This window comes from Pterocles gutturalis, unplaced genomic scaffold (assembly GCF_000699245.1).
Source record: "Pterocles gutturalis isolate BGI_N339 unplaced genomic scaffold, ASM69924v1 scaffold43887, whole genome shotgun sequence".
Classification (NCBI taxonomy): domain Eukaryota; kingdom Metazoa; phylum Chordata; class Aves; order Pterocliformes; family Pteroclidae; genus Pterocles; species Pterocles gutturalis.
Window position 1 is genome coordinate 7311 of NW_010111910.1, and position 19283 is coordinate 26593.

At 44.0% G+C, this 19283-nt stretch overlaps 1 protein-coding gene across 1 annotated transcript in view; it reads right to left on the reverse strand.

The window, feature by feature from the left end:
* Positions 1 to 764: 764 nt before the first annotated feature.
* Positions 765 to 19283, reverse strand: part of ADCY9 (adenylate cyclase 9) — a gene marked incomplete at its 5' end in the record, with an annotated part of 33619 nt that continues 15100 nt past the window's right edge. Inside the window, 4 exons of the mRNA XM_010073859.1 lie at positions 765 to 2011; positions 8041 to 8082; positions 10799 to 10947; positions 13889 to 14048. Coding sequence (XP_010072161.1) covers positions 823 to 2011; positions 8041 to 8082; positions 10799 to 10947; positions 13889 to 14048 — 1540 coding nt within the window. The remainder of the gene's footprint in view (positions 2012 to 8040; positions 8083 to 10798; positions 10948 to 13888; positions 14049 to 19283) is intronic.

A 19283-nucleotide genomic window follows, 5' to 3' on the forward strand; every position in this document is an offset into this window, starting at 1 on the left:
GTCACTCATCTGCTTCTGGAACCTTGTCCCGAGAGCTGGTGAAGTCCGAGCCCTCATCCCATTCCCACATCTCAGTAACTCATTGGCTATATGGAAAAGAAGTGTATCCAAAGCACACAATGGCACATTAAGGTTGAAGAAAGCATTGGTAAAGGAGAAGAAAAACTACAGCAGTTGTTCAGCCTAACTCTAACTAAATGTTGAGCCACTGCAGAACTCCTCCTCCAGCCCAACACAAAGTCCAAGTGTGTCATCCCCTTGCCAAGACATTCTTTTGTGGTACGTTACTGGCACTTTATGTCAGTCTCATATGGTAGATACATGCACATTTGTCTGTGTGTTTACATACAAAAGGTCTGATAACAGTAAAACATTGTTCAGAGAGATATAAAAAACCCAAGGAGTTGCATTAGCCAAAAAAAGTGTTTTGTGAGAAACGACAATAAAAATGATATAACCACAGCTTTTTCTTTTCTTTAAAATTAGATAAATACCCAAAGCTATGATTTCACTTGGGGCCTCTGTACCTTGACAGGGAGTCCAATGGAGTATATCTGAAGGCACTTAATATCCTCTACTCAGCTGTAAGACGGTTGCACGGGGAGCTGGGGAGCTCAGGATGTGATTTGGGGCATGGAGGAGAGAGATGGATGAAAACGAGCCCTGAAGAGCTGTGATCCACACAGCCCCAGGCGCCGAAATGAAAACAAACGTACAACCCAGGTGTCGAGAAGGTCTCTCTTGAAAAAAGAAAAAACTGCCAATTGCAAAGGTCTTTGTGTTTCTATTGACAGAGCACTTCATGCAACTCTCGACAGTGCATCATACACTCTTAGAGATATTTAGCTTTGTCAGTTCATCGGCCTCCTCAGTTCCTGCTTCCTCACAGTCAGACTTCTCGGCGGCTTTGCCAAACCTGCACCTCTCCTCCGCTCTCACTGCATCTTTCTGGAGCTTCTGGGTGGAAGGCAGGATGTCCTTGGTTTCTGAGTTATCTGTGCCATGCGCTATCTTATCAGAATTCTGTACAGAAGGCACCAGGCTGGCGATCTCGTCCGTCGGAGATCGCCCAATGCTGCCATCCACTTGAACCCGAATGTCTGGAGATATAGACAACTGGTGATGCGGCACGATGCCGTTGTCCATGCATTTAGGGTAGAGGTAGGTCTTCATCTGACCTTTCCCCTTCACATTGACCGTCCCCCTATAGTCAAAGTCATACCCCATCTTGTTGAGGATGCGGTAGCTCTCCTCACTCACCTGTATGCGACACTCCACGCCGGTGGTGTCCATCCTGCTCGCGATGTTCACAGTGTCACCCCAGATGTCGTACAACAACTTGGTGGTGCCAATGACCCCAGCCGTGAGGGGCCCGTGGTTAAAGCCAATCCTAAGTTTAAAATTGAACCACAGCATGTTGTTGTTAAAGTCATCCACCACTCGCATCATTTCTTTGGCAAATTCAAAAAGGGTCTGCAAATGTCCGTGGGGATGGTTGCTGTCCTGACACTGCGAGGTGTTGAGTCCTGAAGCCGCCATGTAGGTTGCCCCAATGGTTTTGATTTTCTCAATGCTGCTGTAGTGCGATTTGCTCAGCAGCTCATCGAAATCCCCGATGAGTTCATTCAGGACTCTGTAGCACTCTTTTCCTCCTTCGTAGTTCTCTTCATAGAACTCGCTGAAGTTCACGATACTTGCAAAGATGACTCCGCCACTGTCGTGGTTTTTGGAATAGCTCTGGGAAACCTTCAACTGCTCAGCCACGTGGTACGGAATAATATTCCTCAGCAACCAGTCAGCCTGATCTCTCATGCTCTGAATTTTGGTGCGATGAAGATCAGCCTCCACATCTCCGTGGTAGTGGAGGCGGTAACTGACTTCAAACTCTCGATTCAGAAACCAGACCAGGAGAAGCAGAAGGAAGGAAACCAAAATCACCTCCTGACCGATCAGGTCTGCCGGCCTCTTCGTGTCATTTGGCGCTGAGCTATTGCACGGGCTTCTTCCAGAGCTGGAAGGAGAAGAGAGGGAAGAAGACGAAAGGTGCATTTAAAAACACAAGAGTTAGTGCATTGCCATTTCTGCTCCATAGTTAGAAATCCTCGTCTAGAAAAAAGTGTAGGAAGTGTATGTTACATACTAAATTATAAAATAGGCTTTGATAACTTTATCTGCTGTTAAGCATGCTAAAGAATTTCATTCTTAAACTCACCCAGTATCTCCTTAAAGGGACATCATCAGGTTCAGCAACACAGACTCTCCCCAGCCTTTACGGCAGTCCTGTTTTAAGGACTTCACCAAGGAAACCGTTATCATCACATCTAAATATATACCTAAAAGCACCACATGTAAATACGTATATAAAAATGCTTAATAACGCCCGTGTGTGTGGTTAGACATAGGCACGTATAGCTGTAGAGGAGGAGGGTGTGCGTAAGTTTTGTGGAATTTATCTTTTTTTGTATTACCTCCAATATTCAGACACATCTGCTCTATACATTCCTAGTGCTTGTCCCTTGTCTCCTTGTCCAAGACCAGCAACCTTTGCCGTGTGCCTCTAGTGCTAACGTACGTAAGGTTTTGGAAGAAGATGACCCTGTAGGAGACACTTCGTGGAGAACTGCATGTCTCCTGCCTGAAAGCAGAGAATGTGGAGCTCTGGGCTGACATCTTTTGTAGATTAGCACCACTGAAGCTTCCCATGGTGGAGACACAAAGCTTCTCAAAGTGCCAAGATTTAAAAAAAAAAGACAAAAAAAAAAAAAAAGACATGTCGCACAAAGATTGAGGGTAGTATTTCAAATCCTTCTGACAATTTGTCGCCTGCCTGTGCAGGTTATGAAGCACTGATGGAGGTTGCTTCCAGTGCCAAATCGCCCTTAACGCGGAGACGTCTGCAGCCTACAATCCCAAGTTTCTGGAGAGATGCAAAGACACCAGTTTAATCTGAGAAGACACCACCTATGCGATCCTAGCAACTGAGTCTAAACCCAGACAGATTGGCATGCGCTGACTTCTGGAGTCACTTAACTGCGATTTTTTTCTATAAAATTACACCAAAGCTTCCAATTTGATAGGAGCAGACACATGCTGAAGTTTTTCAAGCTAAGAGATGGTTTGATGAGGGAAAGCATCCCATCAACCATTCTCCCTGAAAAACAGAAAGGCAACCCGTATCTCGGTGTCTGTGCTGCTCTTTTGAAGGTATATTAGCAAAAGAGATTAAAACTCAGAGCACAGATGCATTAACAGCTCAAGAAGAGAAGACTACACTTTTTCCTGTATTTCTAAGTTCAACTTGTTTCCTTATGTCCATGGGGGACATGCTCCCACTCCTGAGACCGAAGCAGACATTTTAGCAATTGAGCTATAGTAGGGATTCAGTTTCTTCTTCTGAATGCTCATTCTCAAATATTTGACAGAAAAGCGTGATGAAGCAAAAACATAGCCCAGTTGTGAAGGAGATGAATGTGCACGGTCTCTGAAACCATTCCTCTGTGCTATGGTCTTTGTTTGGATCTATGAGCTTTTACCACAACAAGCCTAGAGGAGGAGAAGTTTCCTGTAACGTATTTACAATGGAGCACTTACAGGTTGAATTTCAGACGAAAGCCAATACCGCATTTATGTTGGAAGTCACTCCTTTTGTTTTCAACCATAAACATACTTCTCCCAGGAGCAGTGAAGGTATATTCATTTTATTGGTTTGATATTAAAAAAACAAACACACGAGGGAAGAATGAAAGGAGGAGATTACTCCCAGCTCCCAGAACAGGTCCCTACAATCTGGAGCCTGTAATTGCTGGTGTGTTGCTGCATTAAGACTCCTTCCCTTCTCCCTCACAACTACTTTTCTCAACAGAACCTCTGTTATGAACCTGTTCATCCTCTCCCTAGAAAGACAAGTCAGAGATAAGACAGAGGTTAAGTTATTAATGACCAGAATGGCAACAATTCCTGAAATAAAATCCTCGCTGTTTTGTAGGGGGCAAAATATCCTCCCAGTCTGATGGGCTTATAAAACAAAATGAGGGGAGGATAAATAGAATAAAAGACCTTATGAAATAAATAAGGCTGGAGAAGCTGAGGAACACATCTCAGTTAAGGAGCACGATTCAGATTCATTCAGAAGAGTTCGTCATTTTCTGTTATCTTGCAGGAAGAGATCTGCTGGAGGATCTGAGCAATGACACGTTACTCCTTTGGGAGTGTGAGTTTGATCCAGATAATCTGCTCTAACATCAAACATCCCCGCCACAGGGATTTGTTTAAGTCATTAAAGGCTTTTTATTTACAGTTTATTGTACACAGTACTCCTCAAAGTACTTTAATTCCTCTCAAATGAAAGAGGCGAGCACCACCAATGTTATGTTACAGAAAGCGGCTCGTGCTGAACACAAGATCTGTCTGTTAAGAAAATCCTGCTGCCTCCCATCCAGCACTCCCCCAGTCCTGGCATCTGCCAGCTCTCAGCCACCTCCTCCAGGGCTGGCCTGACCTCGCTTCCCACGCGGGCGTACAGCGATCTGCCTGTGACACCAGTGACTCACTGGGGAGCTGGCCTGAGGTCATCAACCAGGTCATGGGCTAGGATCCCCAAGAAGAAGGTGCGGGATCGTTCCCAGAGCTGGCGCTTTTCATCCCCGCGCTGCTGCTGCAGGCATTAGCACAAACCACCACGCTGTTGGCCTGAAGGAGGGAGCAATTACATCCTACTCGTTTGGAAATCACATTTTGGGACATTGCAGTGACCAGGTTACAGGACCTACAGGACTAGAAATCATCTTACAGACAGTTAGCAAAGCTGACCTGACACTATCCTTTAGAATAAAAAAGAAAAAAAATCCCCACACCGATAACAGAAAGGATCACACACACCCAAACTTTTAAAGTTTTACTTTTTACGAGGTGCTGCAGCAGAAAACTAATTTAAAAAATCATTCAAATCGAAATCTTAAGCCGACAATGTTCCTTTAACTCCGGCTGGTGAAGCGCTTCCTGGCACAGGCACCAGCTATTAACTTGGCATCTTCATCCAGGCTGTGTGTTGAATATGGAACAAGTCAGAGCTCCGGAGATAGAATCTCCTTTGGCTTGATCACAAATCATAAAGATAATGGCTTTCCACTTATAAAGATTTTTGGAAAGCCGTTTTGCTTCGGAGCCAGTAACCTATGTTTGGATTTGGATATCTTGCTCTATTTAAAGAGGATGCATGCCTGCTAAATCCTAAAAAAGAATGCAATGGCGAACAGTGTGGAAAGGGGCAATCAAACAGCTGCTTTCGATGAAAAACATACAGTGGATGCATATAAAAACCCCTCTACTGTCAAGGAATTTTAGTCTTCCACCTCAAGTGGCCCATCACTGTCCCTCCTCGAGCAGTCACCAACTGGAAGATGACACATGCTACCCGCTCTGGGACAAGGAATCAATGAAAGCGAGAAAAGGCAAAGTTCCTGGTCGTATCTCTTTTGGGCTGCAGAACTGGTCTGTGTGGAAAATGAGGCAAATTCCATATTTGATTCATTGAGCACAGCGTGGACAGTCCAGAGATGAACTTTGTGCCAAGACTTCATCACCAGTACTAGTGTCTCCCTTCCCATGCAACATTAACAATTATCTCAGTGCTTGATCAAGAAAAGGGAACAACCTCCCTAAAGGCACGCAAAACAAATACATTTGTTTGGCCCTCTTAGAACACAGGAAAAGCTTTTGTGCTGACTGGGGGGAGCAAGGAACCTTTCTTATCTACTTCAGTGAGAAAGGAACAGCAAAAGTTTGTTAGGATAAGGGAGTTTCAACTTTTTATTAGTCCATCACTAGGAGAAAGGGGAAATTGTTCACACAGAACTCTAGAACTGTGGCATTCAATAACGTACGTTAAAAGAGCCCTGAACAGAGAAGCCAAATTCTGTCGCAAATTAACGGTAGAAACAGAATGGGATCAACTCTGGTTTAGCTCCCAGCACGCAGAAGAGTTGTGTCAATCTGTAAGTTTGGACAGGTTCAGATCAGTGGAGCCTGGACTGTTAACGGAGGTGAGGCTGGACGGCTACAGATCCTGCATTAAAACAGAGACAGGGAGGAACTGACCTGATGAAACGGCAGACGGGCCAGCGCTGGGCAGTCCTGACACCCGCACGACACCCGTCCTTCCATAGCCGACGGAACGACAGTCAAAGTGCAAATCTAGTACATGCCATCATCAAAAGTTTAAAATGAAGTTTAGAAATGTTTGATGAGCCAGACACTTTGGTCACTGCCCTGTTTGGTATTTAAGTCCCAAGCTGGGGTTGGAAAGCAGGCGCAGAGCGCTCCCTGCCCGTCTGCAGGAACATCCTCCGCGTGGGTCGGCTCCCTGTCCGCTCTTACCTTCCTTTGTCCTGAGTTAGTTACACGATAGATTTATGGAAGAAAAAAATATTTGCATGCGAACAATGCTTGATAGCTTTTTTTTTTTTTTTTTGCCAGATTTCTAATAAATGGTGATGTAGAAACAGTCACGGAATGGAAGACTGGGTTGTCAATTATTTAAGGCAGAATGAATTATTTATTAGTGATTAGCAGCTGGTCAGGAGCTTGCTGGGCTGTTGTCAGCACTGGACACGTTGTTTGTAATTCTGAGCAACACAAAAGGTTTGGTGATTCACAAACTAATGGTAAACCGCTAAGGATCCAAACTCAGGCTAATCCCCAGACATGACTTCAGCGATCACCACACTTTAATATTTCATACATTGCCTTTTTGGCAAATTCCCTTCAGTGTTTTAGTTTACACAAAAATCAAGCCATCTCTGTTCTTTTGGCTTTAACTTTCCATTCTGGATTTAGCAAACTGGAATTCTGTTATGAAGTTACCAAAAAAAAAAAGAAAAAAAAAAAAAAAAAGAAAAAAAAAAAACACCTGCAGCAAAAAAAAAACAAAAAAAAAAAAAAAAAAAAAAAAAAAAGGAAAACCAAACCCAGCACTGTAGCAAGTGCTGACTTCTGGTCAATAAATATCAGACATGAAAGCACAGCTAGCCCCTCTCTGTACGCAAAACCCACAGATTACATTTTTTAAAAAGTAATTTTGTTTTGATGCATGCTCCCAGTTAAAGCAACACGCTCCTGCACACACATCTGTTCAGCTGAATTGCCGAGTCACATATTCGCAGGCTCGTCAGCTCAATCAAGTACAACATCGTCCCAGTATTGCTCCCAAATCTGTAATTAGCAAACACTGACTTCTCTAATACCAAAGACCAACAAAAACACTTTAAAAACAGTCTTGCAAAACTTGCAATAAAACCATGAGAAATTCAACACTGAAATAATCAGAGTGAATCGTTAACATGTTTATTTGTGAGTGGCTATTAACAACCCCGGAGAGGATTTTTGTTTCTTTGTTTAAAAGTCCAGGGGCTAAAATTTCACTTGGTCTTAATGCTATGACTTGTGGTTCTGCCTAAGCGAGCTCAGGGTGGCAGCCGGCACCCATCCTGCCATCGCCAGCACCCATCCTGCCATCGCCAGCACCCATCCTGCCATCGCCAGCACCCATCCCGCCATCGCCAGCACCCATCCCAGTGAAGGCAGCCGGCGTCACAGCCAGCTTTTCCAGCTCGAGCTCCCCTACCCCCGGGAATTCTCACCTGGCCAGCTGTGGACAGCATCCAACTCGGCACACTTCCGAACGGTGCAAATCAACCAAGGAAATCAAATAAATCACTCGTGATGTACAGATAATGCTTTAAAAACTGCTACTACTAGAAAACCAGATGCTATTTTAGATAGTTCCTCCATAGTTCTATTTCCTGGAAATAAAATTTTAAAAGACAATAGCCTTATATAACCTGCAGCTCTCTGAGGATTTTTGGTCATACCCAGGTCCTCTGTAAAGGAAATGATGTACACAAGGAGCTTAAACACACCTTGCTGAACCAATCTGTTGAATTCCCGAGCGTATTACTGTGGACGCAAAGTTCTGCTACAGACAATTGCCTGAAAATGTTTCTATCTCTAAACATGAAGATGGTAATTTTATATAAAGCTTACCTAAAGTTCTGGGCCAAATCTAGATGAAAAGTTTCCACGGAGCTGAAATAAAAAAAGCATTGGTATCAGAAGGAGAGTTAAAGCATTCTGCCAGGATTTCAGTTAGCATTATAAACTTCTCTATTCTGTAGGCAGCAGGACCGATAATTGCACTGCACACTTGATCAGCTGCAGACAAACTTGGTCTGAACGTGACTTATCTGCACTTTTAGCTTGGAAGCAGCAACGACAGTCAGACACAGAGATGCAAACACCTCTGAAGGGTAACTGGTGATAATGCAGTCAGGATGATGCCTGGAATGAGTAACTGTTAAACAATCCAATCTTACCTTGGAAACATGGAAAAGCAATTTCAGAACTCTGAAACTCAGTTATGCCTTTGTCTTATCTGACCATACAATACAAAGATTTTAAAAAAAACCCAACCAACAAAGAAAAACCAAAACAAAATAGAAGCCCAAACCCTAAAATCCCCCCAAAACAAAAAAAAACCAAACCAACAAACATAGAGCCTATTTTTGAAAATGCCATTACAGAAAATAAGGAAGCAGTTCAAGCAATGGTTGTGTTTTCTTACATTACAGTTTCTCTACTGCAGTCAAGTATTACAACTCTCCGGATTAGTTACTTTTGGAAAAAGAAGAAATCTGCAGAATGGATTTGCCTGTGATGCACACAAAGCTGCAATTACCACCGTGATAAAAATATTATCCGAACTAATGATAAGAGAGGAACAAAAAAGTTATGATTGACAAACAGAAGTCATGGGTCTCACTAATTCAACTGCTGTTATTTTTGTTCATGAACCATTCTGTAAATCACTTTTTCAGATCAGCAGTTGAACAGCTCTGTCTATTACTTTAAATATATTTTTTTTAAAAATGAAATAACAACATATTCCATTATTTCTGTACTTCAGCCATTAATGGCCACCGCTATTCAAAACACAGGCAAAAATATAATTGTATAGCTTAAGATAATGTTTCTTTAACATTTACACCACCCCTTTCGTAGTCAGCAAAAGCTGATGCTAAGCTGATACAACAGCAAGGTCTCTACCTCTCTGCTTGGCAACAGCCTTTCCCAGTCCCTTAATAAAGTCGAAATGCAGGGAAAACCCCAGGCTTTGTGTCTGTCTCTCTGCACAGTGTTAATACAGAGCTTATTCACAAGCTGGTTCAGTAATCACACAGAGAATCTGTTCTAAAATTTTGTCTTTAAATGCAGAATTAGGAGTTACAATGATGGCACTTTCTGATTTTCTTCTGCAACAAAATGCTCTGCTCAAAGGAATGTCAATCACTGGAATATCTTTTTCATGCTTTGGCTTCACTGCCTGCCTTCATATGAAGGCTTTTGGTGCTACAGGTACATTGTATTATCCTATTTTAAAAGGTTCTGCCGAGTGGAAAGTCAGTTTTTGTACTGGGAGAGGGTCACCCCCTGTGCTGGAGGAGAGGCGATGCCAGGTAAGCTGGACAATGCAAACCAAAGGGATCAACCAAAGATGAGAAAGGGGACTGCATCCAGAACCTAAACACTGCGTCCCTCCATGGAAGCTAGAAAGAACTGTCCTGCGCTCCTTGCCTGAGGGCTCTGCAGAGAGACAAGAAAGGGATTTTTCTTCAGTCCAATCTCATCTAGAAACCATCAACTGACTCCAGTTCCAAGTTATTTTCTTCCAAGGAAAGACCTTCTTCCTACAACCCTTACAGCCCCTTCCATGTTACAGATGTGAACAGATGTTAAGGGGTGGCTTTTATTCTCCCTGTCTTTTTTTATATAAATTAGATCAAAAGAGACCACTGAAGATACTTGAAGAGGGGACTAAAAGCTAAATATTCACAGAAAACACATATCTGCAAACTCTTTTTGGTTTGTTTGGGATTTTTGCATGTTTTTCACCATACAATTCAGGAGGTCTCTGAAGAAGGGTGAAAGGAAGGGCTTTTGGTGGGAAATAGAATAACCCAGCATAAGAAGTCCTTGCAAAGTCCCCACTAGGGTAAGAGTCCCAAAGGCTATGATATTCCTTAAGCCACTGAGAAGTTGATTATAAAATACTGACAATAGGAGTGGTGGCTGGAAGGACTCCCCTGACTCTCTTGGCAAGAGAACAGAAGGAGCACACTGCAAACTAGTTCTCCTATGGGGAAAATTGCTGAAAAAAACTGAAAAGCCTTGAGGTTACAGCATGGAGACTGCATTAACTTGATTCCTGTGGTTACTGTCCTGCAACGTCCTCTGGAAAAGCAGGAAAAGTGAGAAAGGAAACAGGGCGTTAGAATCCTATTAAATCTAAGCACCTGCCTTCCACAGGGGAAAACTCCTTGAGGAGGGAGGTGGAAGAAAGATACATGGTTCCTAAGGGCAGAAATAAATCCAGAAGGGTGTGGGGGAACAACTGGGCTCTCTGGTACAACCAAATGCCTCCGAAATTTCTTAATAAAATAGATTTTCAAACAAACAGTGAAAGGCAATTCTATGGGCCTGATAAGTGTGCCCTAGAAACACATCAGTTGAGGACAGAGTGTCATTTCAAACCAGATTACAGGAAAGGGCCCCTCTGATATCATCCTGAAATCCTTCAAAAAAAAAAAAAAAAAAAAAAAAAGTAGAACTCTTCCCAAATAAAATTACTGAGATGCTGGAGAAATTCATGGCAGATGCTAAAGTCCCAAGCATTAAACCCTCACTTCACTGGTGGAGAAAACCAAGTTTGCTCATCCCAAACACAGTCTACGAGTGCGATGCTCACCTGTCTGGACACAAGGAGACGTAGAGCAGAATGAGAAGCACTGCTCCTACTACGGTTGCCAACAGAGATCGCATCCAGGAGCTAAGCTGGCAGAAGTTACAGTACTGCACAATGGTGATCAGAATGGCGCAACACATAAACATGGTGTACTGCAACAGAGAGAGAGAGCGCGGGTTAGCTTCTGCTGGCTGGCTGGAGCTCCTCTGCACACCACTGCCAGCGTAAATTAAAGAAGGGCTGATAGGAAAGAGAAGGATCTGATTTCATCTGTATTATAGGCACAGTATGTGATCCCTCAGTGTCTGTATCAGGAGACAGCACTGGAAGATGGAGGTCTTCCCTTCAAAGAGCAAGAAAACTTTTAGCACATGTTGTTGGTCACAAATTTCCCTAAACGGAGCTCTGTGTTACTACATTATGCAACCAATGTTTCAGTGATTTTCAATACCTTCAGCTTACCTTTGCAAAAAGCTCAGTGCCTCTTCTTATTAGAAAAAAAAAAAAAAAAAAGGTAAACATCCATGGTAACCTCCTCTCAGCTGCTGGGGTTAGACCCCGTCTGTTTGAATGTCAAAATTCCACTGCACTGCAAATGTGGAATGTATTCACACTCAGAAACTCCACCCAGCTGCCTACCTTTGAAACCACTTCCTAGAGGACATTATCATACTGCCCAGCAGCGGGTGAATTCCAGTAAGAAAAAATCTGGTTTGGTAACAAAAGGCAGGTATCAGTCATTGCCAGCTGATGCTCGGTAACACCACCACTTGTGCCAATTTGAAAGGTCAATTTCAGATTTTCTGTCCCAAACGCTCTATCTCAAAAATCTTTCTCTTCCCACATCTTTACTGGGCAAAGAAAAGGAAGAGCAGGACGGAGATATTGCCCAGAATGTCTTCCTTTCCCCAACAATCTTACAGTTGTCAAAACTCTCAAGCTGATGGGCAAATTTTGGTTTTATCAAGAATATTCATGACCATCCAAGCTAAAACAAAGACTCCACAACTGCACTATGGAGTTCTGTTTCAGCTGTATTCTGCATTTTACAGTATCAAAGGACCATTCTCTCCCTTTCTCTCATTTAAAATTTCCTTTCCAGCTGAAGTGCCGAGACTGCAGATTAGCAATACTGTAGCATAACAAGTAAGCATGTGATTCAGAAGTAGACACAGTATACTGGAAAAAACCTTACAGAATTTACCACTTTTAAACCACAAGCACAGTTGCTGGTTTCTTAAACGACCCAACAAATGGAAAAAAAGGAATTTCAAAAGTGTCCATAAAAAAACCAGAATTTAAACTTACTTTTTTTCCCCCATTTCAGGTCTCCTAAAGTGGCAGAGCACTGGTTCTCACTCCAAGTGATGCCCCAGCATGAAGCCAGCCTATAGAGGGTCAGTGAGTGCTGTGTTTTACTATGTATGCATGGCTTTGGAAAGTTTTTTTTTTTCATTGCTGTTTTTGTTAATTTGGATTTTTAATTATTTTATATCCAGGGAGGGTATAAAATGCTATGAATAAAAAAAAACTTTGCAAAACCATGTCATAGTAAAATAGGACACTTACCTGACCCTCTATAGATTGACTCCATTTCCTAGAGCTCCATGACTGCTGAAACACTGAGCACAAGCCGAGTTGGGACATCTCTTGGAGAGTGAGCCAACCACCCCACGACTCTGGAGGACCTGCAAGAGGAAAGAAAGCAAAGTTCATTCTCAGTTTGGTGCTGGATGCCACCATCTCACTGCTGCTGCCAAAAAGCACTCTGCCTAACGACCTGATCTGAGCAGGTATTGAGGATACGCTAACACAATGGTCCTTACAACATGATTTTTAAATGTTTGGAGAGATGATCAAGGATGGTGATGAATGGGATGATATAAAACCGAGTGGGCCAATTGGAGAGATTTGAAGGTTTTTTGCTCCCTTCAGAGTGATGGAAACATTCCTGCAGTTAGTTTAGAGGGAGGAAGACCATCAGGAAACTGAAAAAAAAAACTTTACAGCTTAAAAATAGTTAACTAAAATTCAGAAAAGGTAAAAGCTGCAGAATGATTTTAAACATGAGATATGTGCTTCTGTGACTGTGATAACCATGGAATAATATATGTTTCAATCAGGAAGGACCAAAACCCGTCCGGTCCACACGTTCCCATGGAACAAACCCTTCCCAACACCCAGTAATAGACTGTGATAGAAAAAATGAAGCTGATCTGGTCGTACCTACGCCCAGGGCCCTGAAATGGCAAGAGATTTGTGAAACAGAGTTCCCTGAAGATCCTGGAAAGGAAGGATGCGCTACCTAAGAGAAACTTGCGGAGAGACAAACCTTCATCTCCGGTTCCAGTCCATGTTATCCACAAAGTTTATAAGCATTGATTTTATGCTACAGTTAGCCTTTAAATTAAACTGTTCTTCCCCCTCCTCAATACTAACCCCTTGTTCCCCCCCTTCTGAATGTTTTTATTAACGGAGTTGCCAAATCCCCTGTGGACCTCCCTGTGTCTGGGCTAAATATACCGATTTCTTTCCATTCCTTTCCAGAAGACAGCTATTGCATCCCTTTAACCACCCCGCAGCCCCTGTGGGGTAATCATTCCTATGTACTGGGAGCTCTCTCCTTTGAGTTTCTCCATCTAACTTGGCAAAGAAAACCCATCCACTGCTGTTACTGTTCTCGCTGTTCAGACGCACTAACGTGCATGCAAAGTTTTTAAGTACACACAGCATCTCTGACAACAAACTCTAAATCAAGCCCAGAACGAAGGCAATGGAAAGCCTGAGATACGCTGCTTGTGTTATCTAGAATAAACACCCGCAGAAGTGTTTGGTCTGAGAAAAAAAAATGTATGTGTGCAGGCAGGCATTTATGGGTATCCCTCTCCTCTTTTATATGAGAGTTTTCAAATGAGCAAGAGACTGTATTTACAGAACAAACCAGGCTTTCCATCACGCACGAAGCCCCGTCCCTCTAAGGGATCTGCATCAAACAGATGTAAAGCACAAGGGAGGTGAAGGAAGGCGGCAGGCAAGCCACAAGCTTTGTGAGATCCAAACCGGCAGATTATGAAATGGAGTTCGACAACTTACATGTATATTTGTTTCAAAATCAGAGGTGAAGTGTGAAAAAACTGCAAGAGCTGGGAGAGAAACCAGGATTGCACCAAAAAAATGTCGAGGCAGCCAGCCAGATATCACCTCCAGGAGCCGCTTGGTGCAAGTCATCACCTCCTCCAGAAAGAACGCCATCCTGCAACACACGAAATCACAGATCCAGGCATTGATTTCAGCACATCGCTTCATACGCAGAATTTACCTGTGACAATATAACTTCAAATGCTTCACTTGGACCGTATGAGCAATCACAGCACACACCATGCTGCGGCACCTGCTGGTAATTTCAGGACACAATCCACCTCTGCTGGAAGATGTTGTTTGCTCTGGCAAGGGGTGTCAGCAAAGTATGATGGTGGGCTTTGAGAAAACAACCTGAACCCCACATTTCACTTACTTGGAAGGTAAGCATAGGAAAGACTTCTCTCCATTCAAAAATATTTAGCCTTAAAGCAGGCGGGGAGAGGGGAAGCTTTTACAAATTCAAAACAGATACTGAAAACAACCCCGCAACGTTTGAGAAGCGGGGTGTGCACCCTGTGAACAGCCCCGTCACCCAGAGGCTGTGCAAATCCATCCCACTGCCATCAAAACCAGTTCTCCCAGTTCCACCCACCCTGACAGAAATTCCCATCTGCAATCAGACTCCGTTCCCTCTCATTAAGGAAGGGGAAGGAGAGCGTGGGCTGCGAGCTGGCAGCCCCGGAGGCGGCAGAGCCCTCGGAGCAGTTGGGATGCACGCGGCGGGGGGCCAGCTGGCAGCGGCCGCGCTCCTCTGCTCGCCCACGGGGATCCATCGGAGAAACCCAGTTGGCTCCGCACAAGGCACACGGGAAGGAACGGTTCTTGCCTCGAGCTGCTGATAAACTGACAGCCCAAACCTGGGAAGTGCTGGAGGAGCCAACGGGAAGAGCTCTGGAGAGCAGCTTAACAGAGATGCTTCTTAAATGAGAGCACTCCTAATTGTTAAAGCGAATAAGCAGGGGTAAAGGATGCTTGATGCTCGAGGACACTGCATAGAAAACTTATTTGCCTACAGAAACAAATCCTCGGGATGACTTGCTTCTAAAGCTCAAAAACATTAGCTCAAAAACTAGGAAAATTGGAACGGCCATTCAAGTTTCTAATTATTTTTATGAAGACATCAAAAGGTAACGTAGTACGGCGAGCTTTGTTCAAAGCCATTACACATGGATGCATGTAATTATCAGAAGTGATCTGGGCAGGTAATTCTGCTGTTGTAACAGTGGGCTACAGCAGAGCCCAAACTGTAAATAATCACTATTTTTTTTTGGACAGAAAAAAAAAAAAGTATAAATACAACATATGGAATTCACAAAATTACACAAATTATTCCATATGACCTCTGTCTTTTACAAGAGAAGAGCTACCCACTCATTCTGTAACACTGTTGTCTACATCACAAGGCATTATGCAGGATAAAAGCCTGATACAAAACAGGATGAATTTAATGTTCTTGATGTGAACTTGACTCTAATTCCACACCTTTAAATATGTTTTGTTTATGAATGGTATTTTAATTCTCTGGTCTAGACTTCCGTGAATTTTGTGACCTCAAGCATTTTTTTTTTTGAAGCTTCAAGAGCTCTTCTCTGATTTTATATATTAAAATCTGGAAATTATTCTTAAATACACGGAAGAAGATAAATTTGGGGTAGGAAGGTGGAAGATGCTGTAATACACCAGGACCCCACGAGAGGGTGCTCACAGATTTGTCAGCTCCTACTTCAATGGACTTCCATCTACACCAAAAATTACAGCTATCTTCCACCATAAAAAAGGATTCCCAACAAAGCACAGAAATTTAAAAACCGTATATAAAGCAAAATAAAATTTAAGAAACTCTCTACAAAGTAAGAACAGGGTTTTCTGAAGTGTTATAGGCTGTCCTAATTGAGCTGTAACACCGATGACAGAACTATCCCTGCCCTCGCTGGCAGCCAAGCTCGCCCGGTATCGAGTCCTTCTGCAAATGCCACCCAAGTTCATGCCTCTAAAAATAAAGTTCCATTCTCCCAAAGCCTACGGAATTAGGATTAACATTTATGAGGCTGAACTGCAAGAAAGGAAACCGAACCGGGCTCCGAGGCAGCGCACCCCTGGGCACAGCTCCATGGCTCCCGGGATGCTGGTGCAGAGCCAGGAGAGCCGGGCTCCGTGCAGGCAGCTCCGCGACACCTCCGCCCGCGCTCCGCGTGATCCTCCCTGCCGTTCCCGTGTAGGCTGGCACAGAAACCAGCGCTGTGCCATGCAAAGTGTGGCACATACCCAGTGCAGCTCATGTCTCTCACCCCAACCCACACAGCAGGGACTCCATGGTGCAGAAAGCTTTTTTAAATTTGTTTTGTTTTGTTTTTTTGCCAAGCGTCCATGCCAGGACAAATTCTTGCGGGAACTATAGCAACAAATCCATCAGCGAACCCGATCGGTTAATCCTGGGATGAGGACACTTCTCTATTTAGGCAGCTGTGTGTTTCAAGAAAGCTAGCGCAAATTCTCGGACAACGCCACATTTCTCGTGATGATGTTTACCTTCTTGCATTGATATTTTTTTTTCCCCCCCAGTCCGGTATTTATTGCAATGCACTGTGGAATTAAAACAATTGAAATCTTATCCTTCAGAAAACAGCGAAAGCCTGTGATTACAGCACAGCCCTTCCATGGCAGGAAGAAGTGCATTAAATCCAGACAGCAACGGGAGCTGCAGACAGATTTAATGGCTACGGGGCAGTATCAGTAAATAATGCAGCGGCACTGGGCAGCTCAACGGGGCTTAAACGCTAAAGCATCCGCAATGTTTACACAAGCTGGAGTTCAAATTAGGAACTTTGACATAAATGATTAATGGCTAATGGAGAATGTTACCATCACTTCTGTATTTACCGGCAGTTTAAAATCAATGCCCAGAGTTCAAATCAAAAGCTTTTGGCACAGCAGCACTTTGGTGGGATATTAAATACCAAAGTCACAGATGTTAGAAATAAATAAAGACATAGAGAATACATCATTTTCCTTTGCATCAATACTCTGCATCAGTCGTGTCAGTAACAGAACCGGCTCACGAAGCTCTAGGTGCAGAAAATAATCTCTGCTCCTGGTCGGTTGGAGTTTAAGAAGACCCAGCTGGTCGGCCGCAGGGTCTCGGCTGCGGACAGACTGCGGGTGTTACTGCAGCAAGCCCTGGGAAGGTGACGGACCAGGCAAAGGGCCCTTCTGCTCAGTCAGACAACAGCAGTTTCCCATTCTACTGTTTTGCTTGTACTTGCTTGCTTTCTTCATCCAGAAGATATTCTTTTTCCCTCTAGGAAGGTCCTTCTGAATTCATGAAGCTTGTCAAGTGCTCCCGCCGCTCACTCTTTCGACCAGGGCTGAAATATCCACTCTGCTGGCCTCGTCTCTCCACTCAAAGTCTTCACTGAAGGATGCTATCAAAACAACACTTTTTTTTTTTTTTTAACCAAACTTATTTATAACAAGTTTCACTCGAGAGCAAGAACTAGATGTCAAAAGTATCTAGTTAACAAAACTCCTGCATTTACAGCTCCAACAGCGGGCAGGTGTCTTTGACCTGCATTCCTACCGAAGCACTCCTACGGATCCACACACTGGTGTGCATCCCACGACATTTCCCAAGGTATTTTTATAAAATAGCACAACTTTAGGACCTCTTACACTTCATCCGAACCCATGACAGTGAAAGCAGTCACGTTTCAAGTGGGCAGAAGGACATTCTTTCCCCTGCACTTCCAGGACAGATGCCATCTTCCAGGTGCTTGCAAACGAAGCACCACTTTCTGCGTGCAGCTCTAACACCATTAAATTTCGAGTGGTACTTGTGGGAACAGTGGGATCCTCATCTATAGATACTCCAATAATTTATTATCAGACACTTCAGAGGAATCAAAACATCCTTCTCCCTCGCAAGCTTTGCTCCATGAGGACCTTCTGCTCTTCTAAAACTCAAAAGCGTTGCCTCGTCAGGCAGCGACGGGGCTCTGCTCCCCACTCCCGCAGCTGGGCTGAAGGTCTGAGCCACGAGAGCTGCAGTCAGTACTTCCTAGGCTGAGTCCTGGATTCAATTAAAAGCTAGACTGATTTAAAGGCAGGGTGTTTCGCATCACGATAATGAAAATACAATGAGAAACTCAGGCAAGAATTTTCTGGTCCTAAAAGAATCCCTTTTCCTGAAATTCTGGGATTGTGCCCAGCATTGTAGTGCAATCTCCTCCCTTAAGATATCTCGGTGGTATTCTGTGATTGTCGCTTGGGATGACACTTCTGCACAGGAAGCTCTGCACTGTCTCTGTGCATAACGAGTGGTCAGAGCAAGCAGTCCTCACTTTGAAGATGATTTTAAGAGGAAAAAGACAATTTTCTTCTTTCTGCTCAAGGGAACTGTACATTAGTGTGTGCCTCAGGTTGTGGAGACAGGAGTGGCCCAAAAGCGTATTTTATCTATTGAGTAAATACATGTTATAAATTCAAACCAAAAACCCCTCCAAGCCAAAACAGATACCTTTTCCTACAGAAGTCCCCCCCAAATACACCACTGCCATTACACCAAAAACTGAAAACCTACCCGAAAGCTTTTGAGATTTCCATCTACCAAGACTGCTCCTTTTTGGTGTATAGTATGGGGTTATTTTCAAGCAGGTACCCTGGGTAAGATCTACTCAGATGTGAGATGACCCTATTTTGTACTTTAAGAGATTTACTGAAGTGTTACCTTAGATACAATGACCAGAGAGAAGCCAAATAGAACTTACACCTCGTTAGCAGAGGAAAGATCACGAATGTGAGCCCAGGACAGCGAGTTCCTGGGAACTGATTGCTTGTAACTGTGGAGTAAATACAGAGTGATTTACAGACACTTCCCTCCCACCGAAAGAAAGGAGGAACACGTCTTGCTTGCACGCCAGGGGCTCCAGCAGCACGGGATACCCGGTGACTCGATTCCTACGTTCCTACTGCTCAACCACCAGCCTGACGGCGAGGGTGGGGAAGGGCAGCGATCGCTTATCCCATCAGTGATTCCTGCTTCCAGAACTAACCAGGAGAGTTGGGGGGTCTTGAGATTCACGGTCACCTTGACACCACGGAGCGCAGCCAGCGCCAGTGACCACAGCGCTGCACTGTGGTAGCTGTACGGGAACTGCGGTGTTCCCTGCGTGCCCAGAGCTCCCGGGAGTGCTCAGCGGGACACAGACCGTCCTGCATGCAGCCAGTGCGGTGCCTACGGAAAATCTGTTATCAGCACGCCAGCTGGGGCTACGGGAGCTCTGAGGGCTGCCTACAGGTGCTCTCCACAATGGGGGATGTTTCTCAACCTGGTTTTCAAATCAGAACTAAG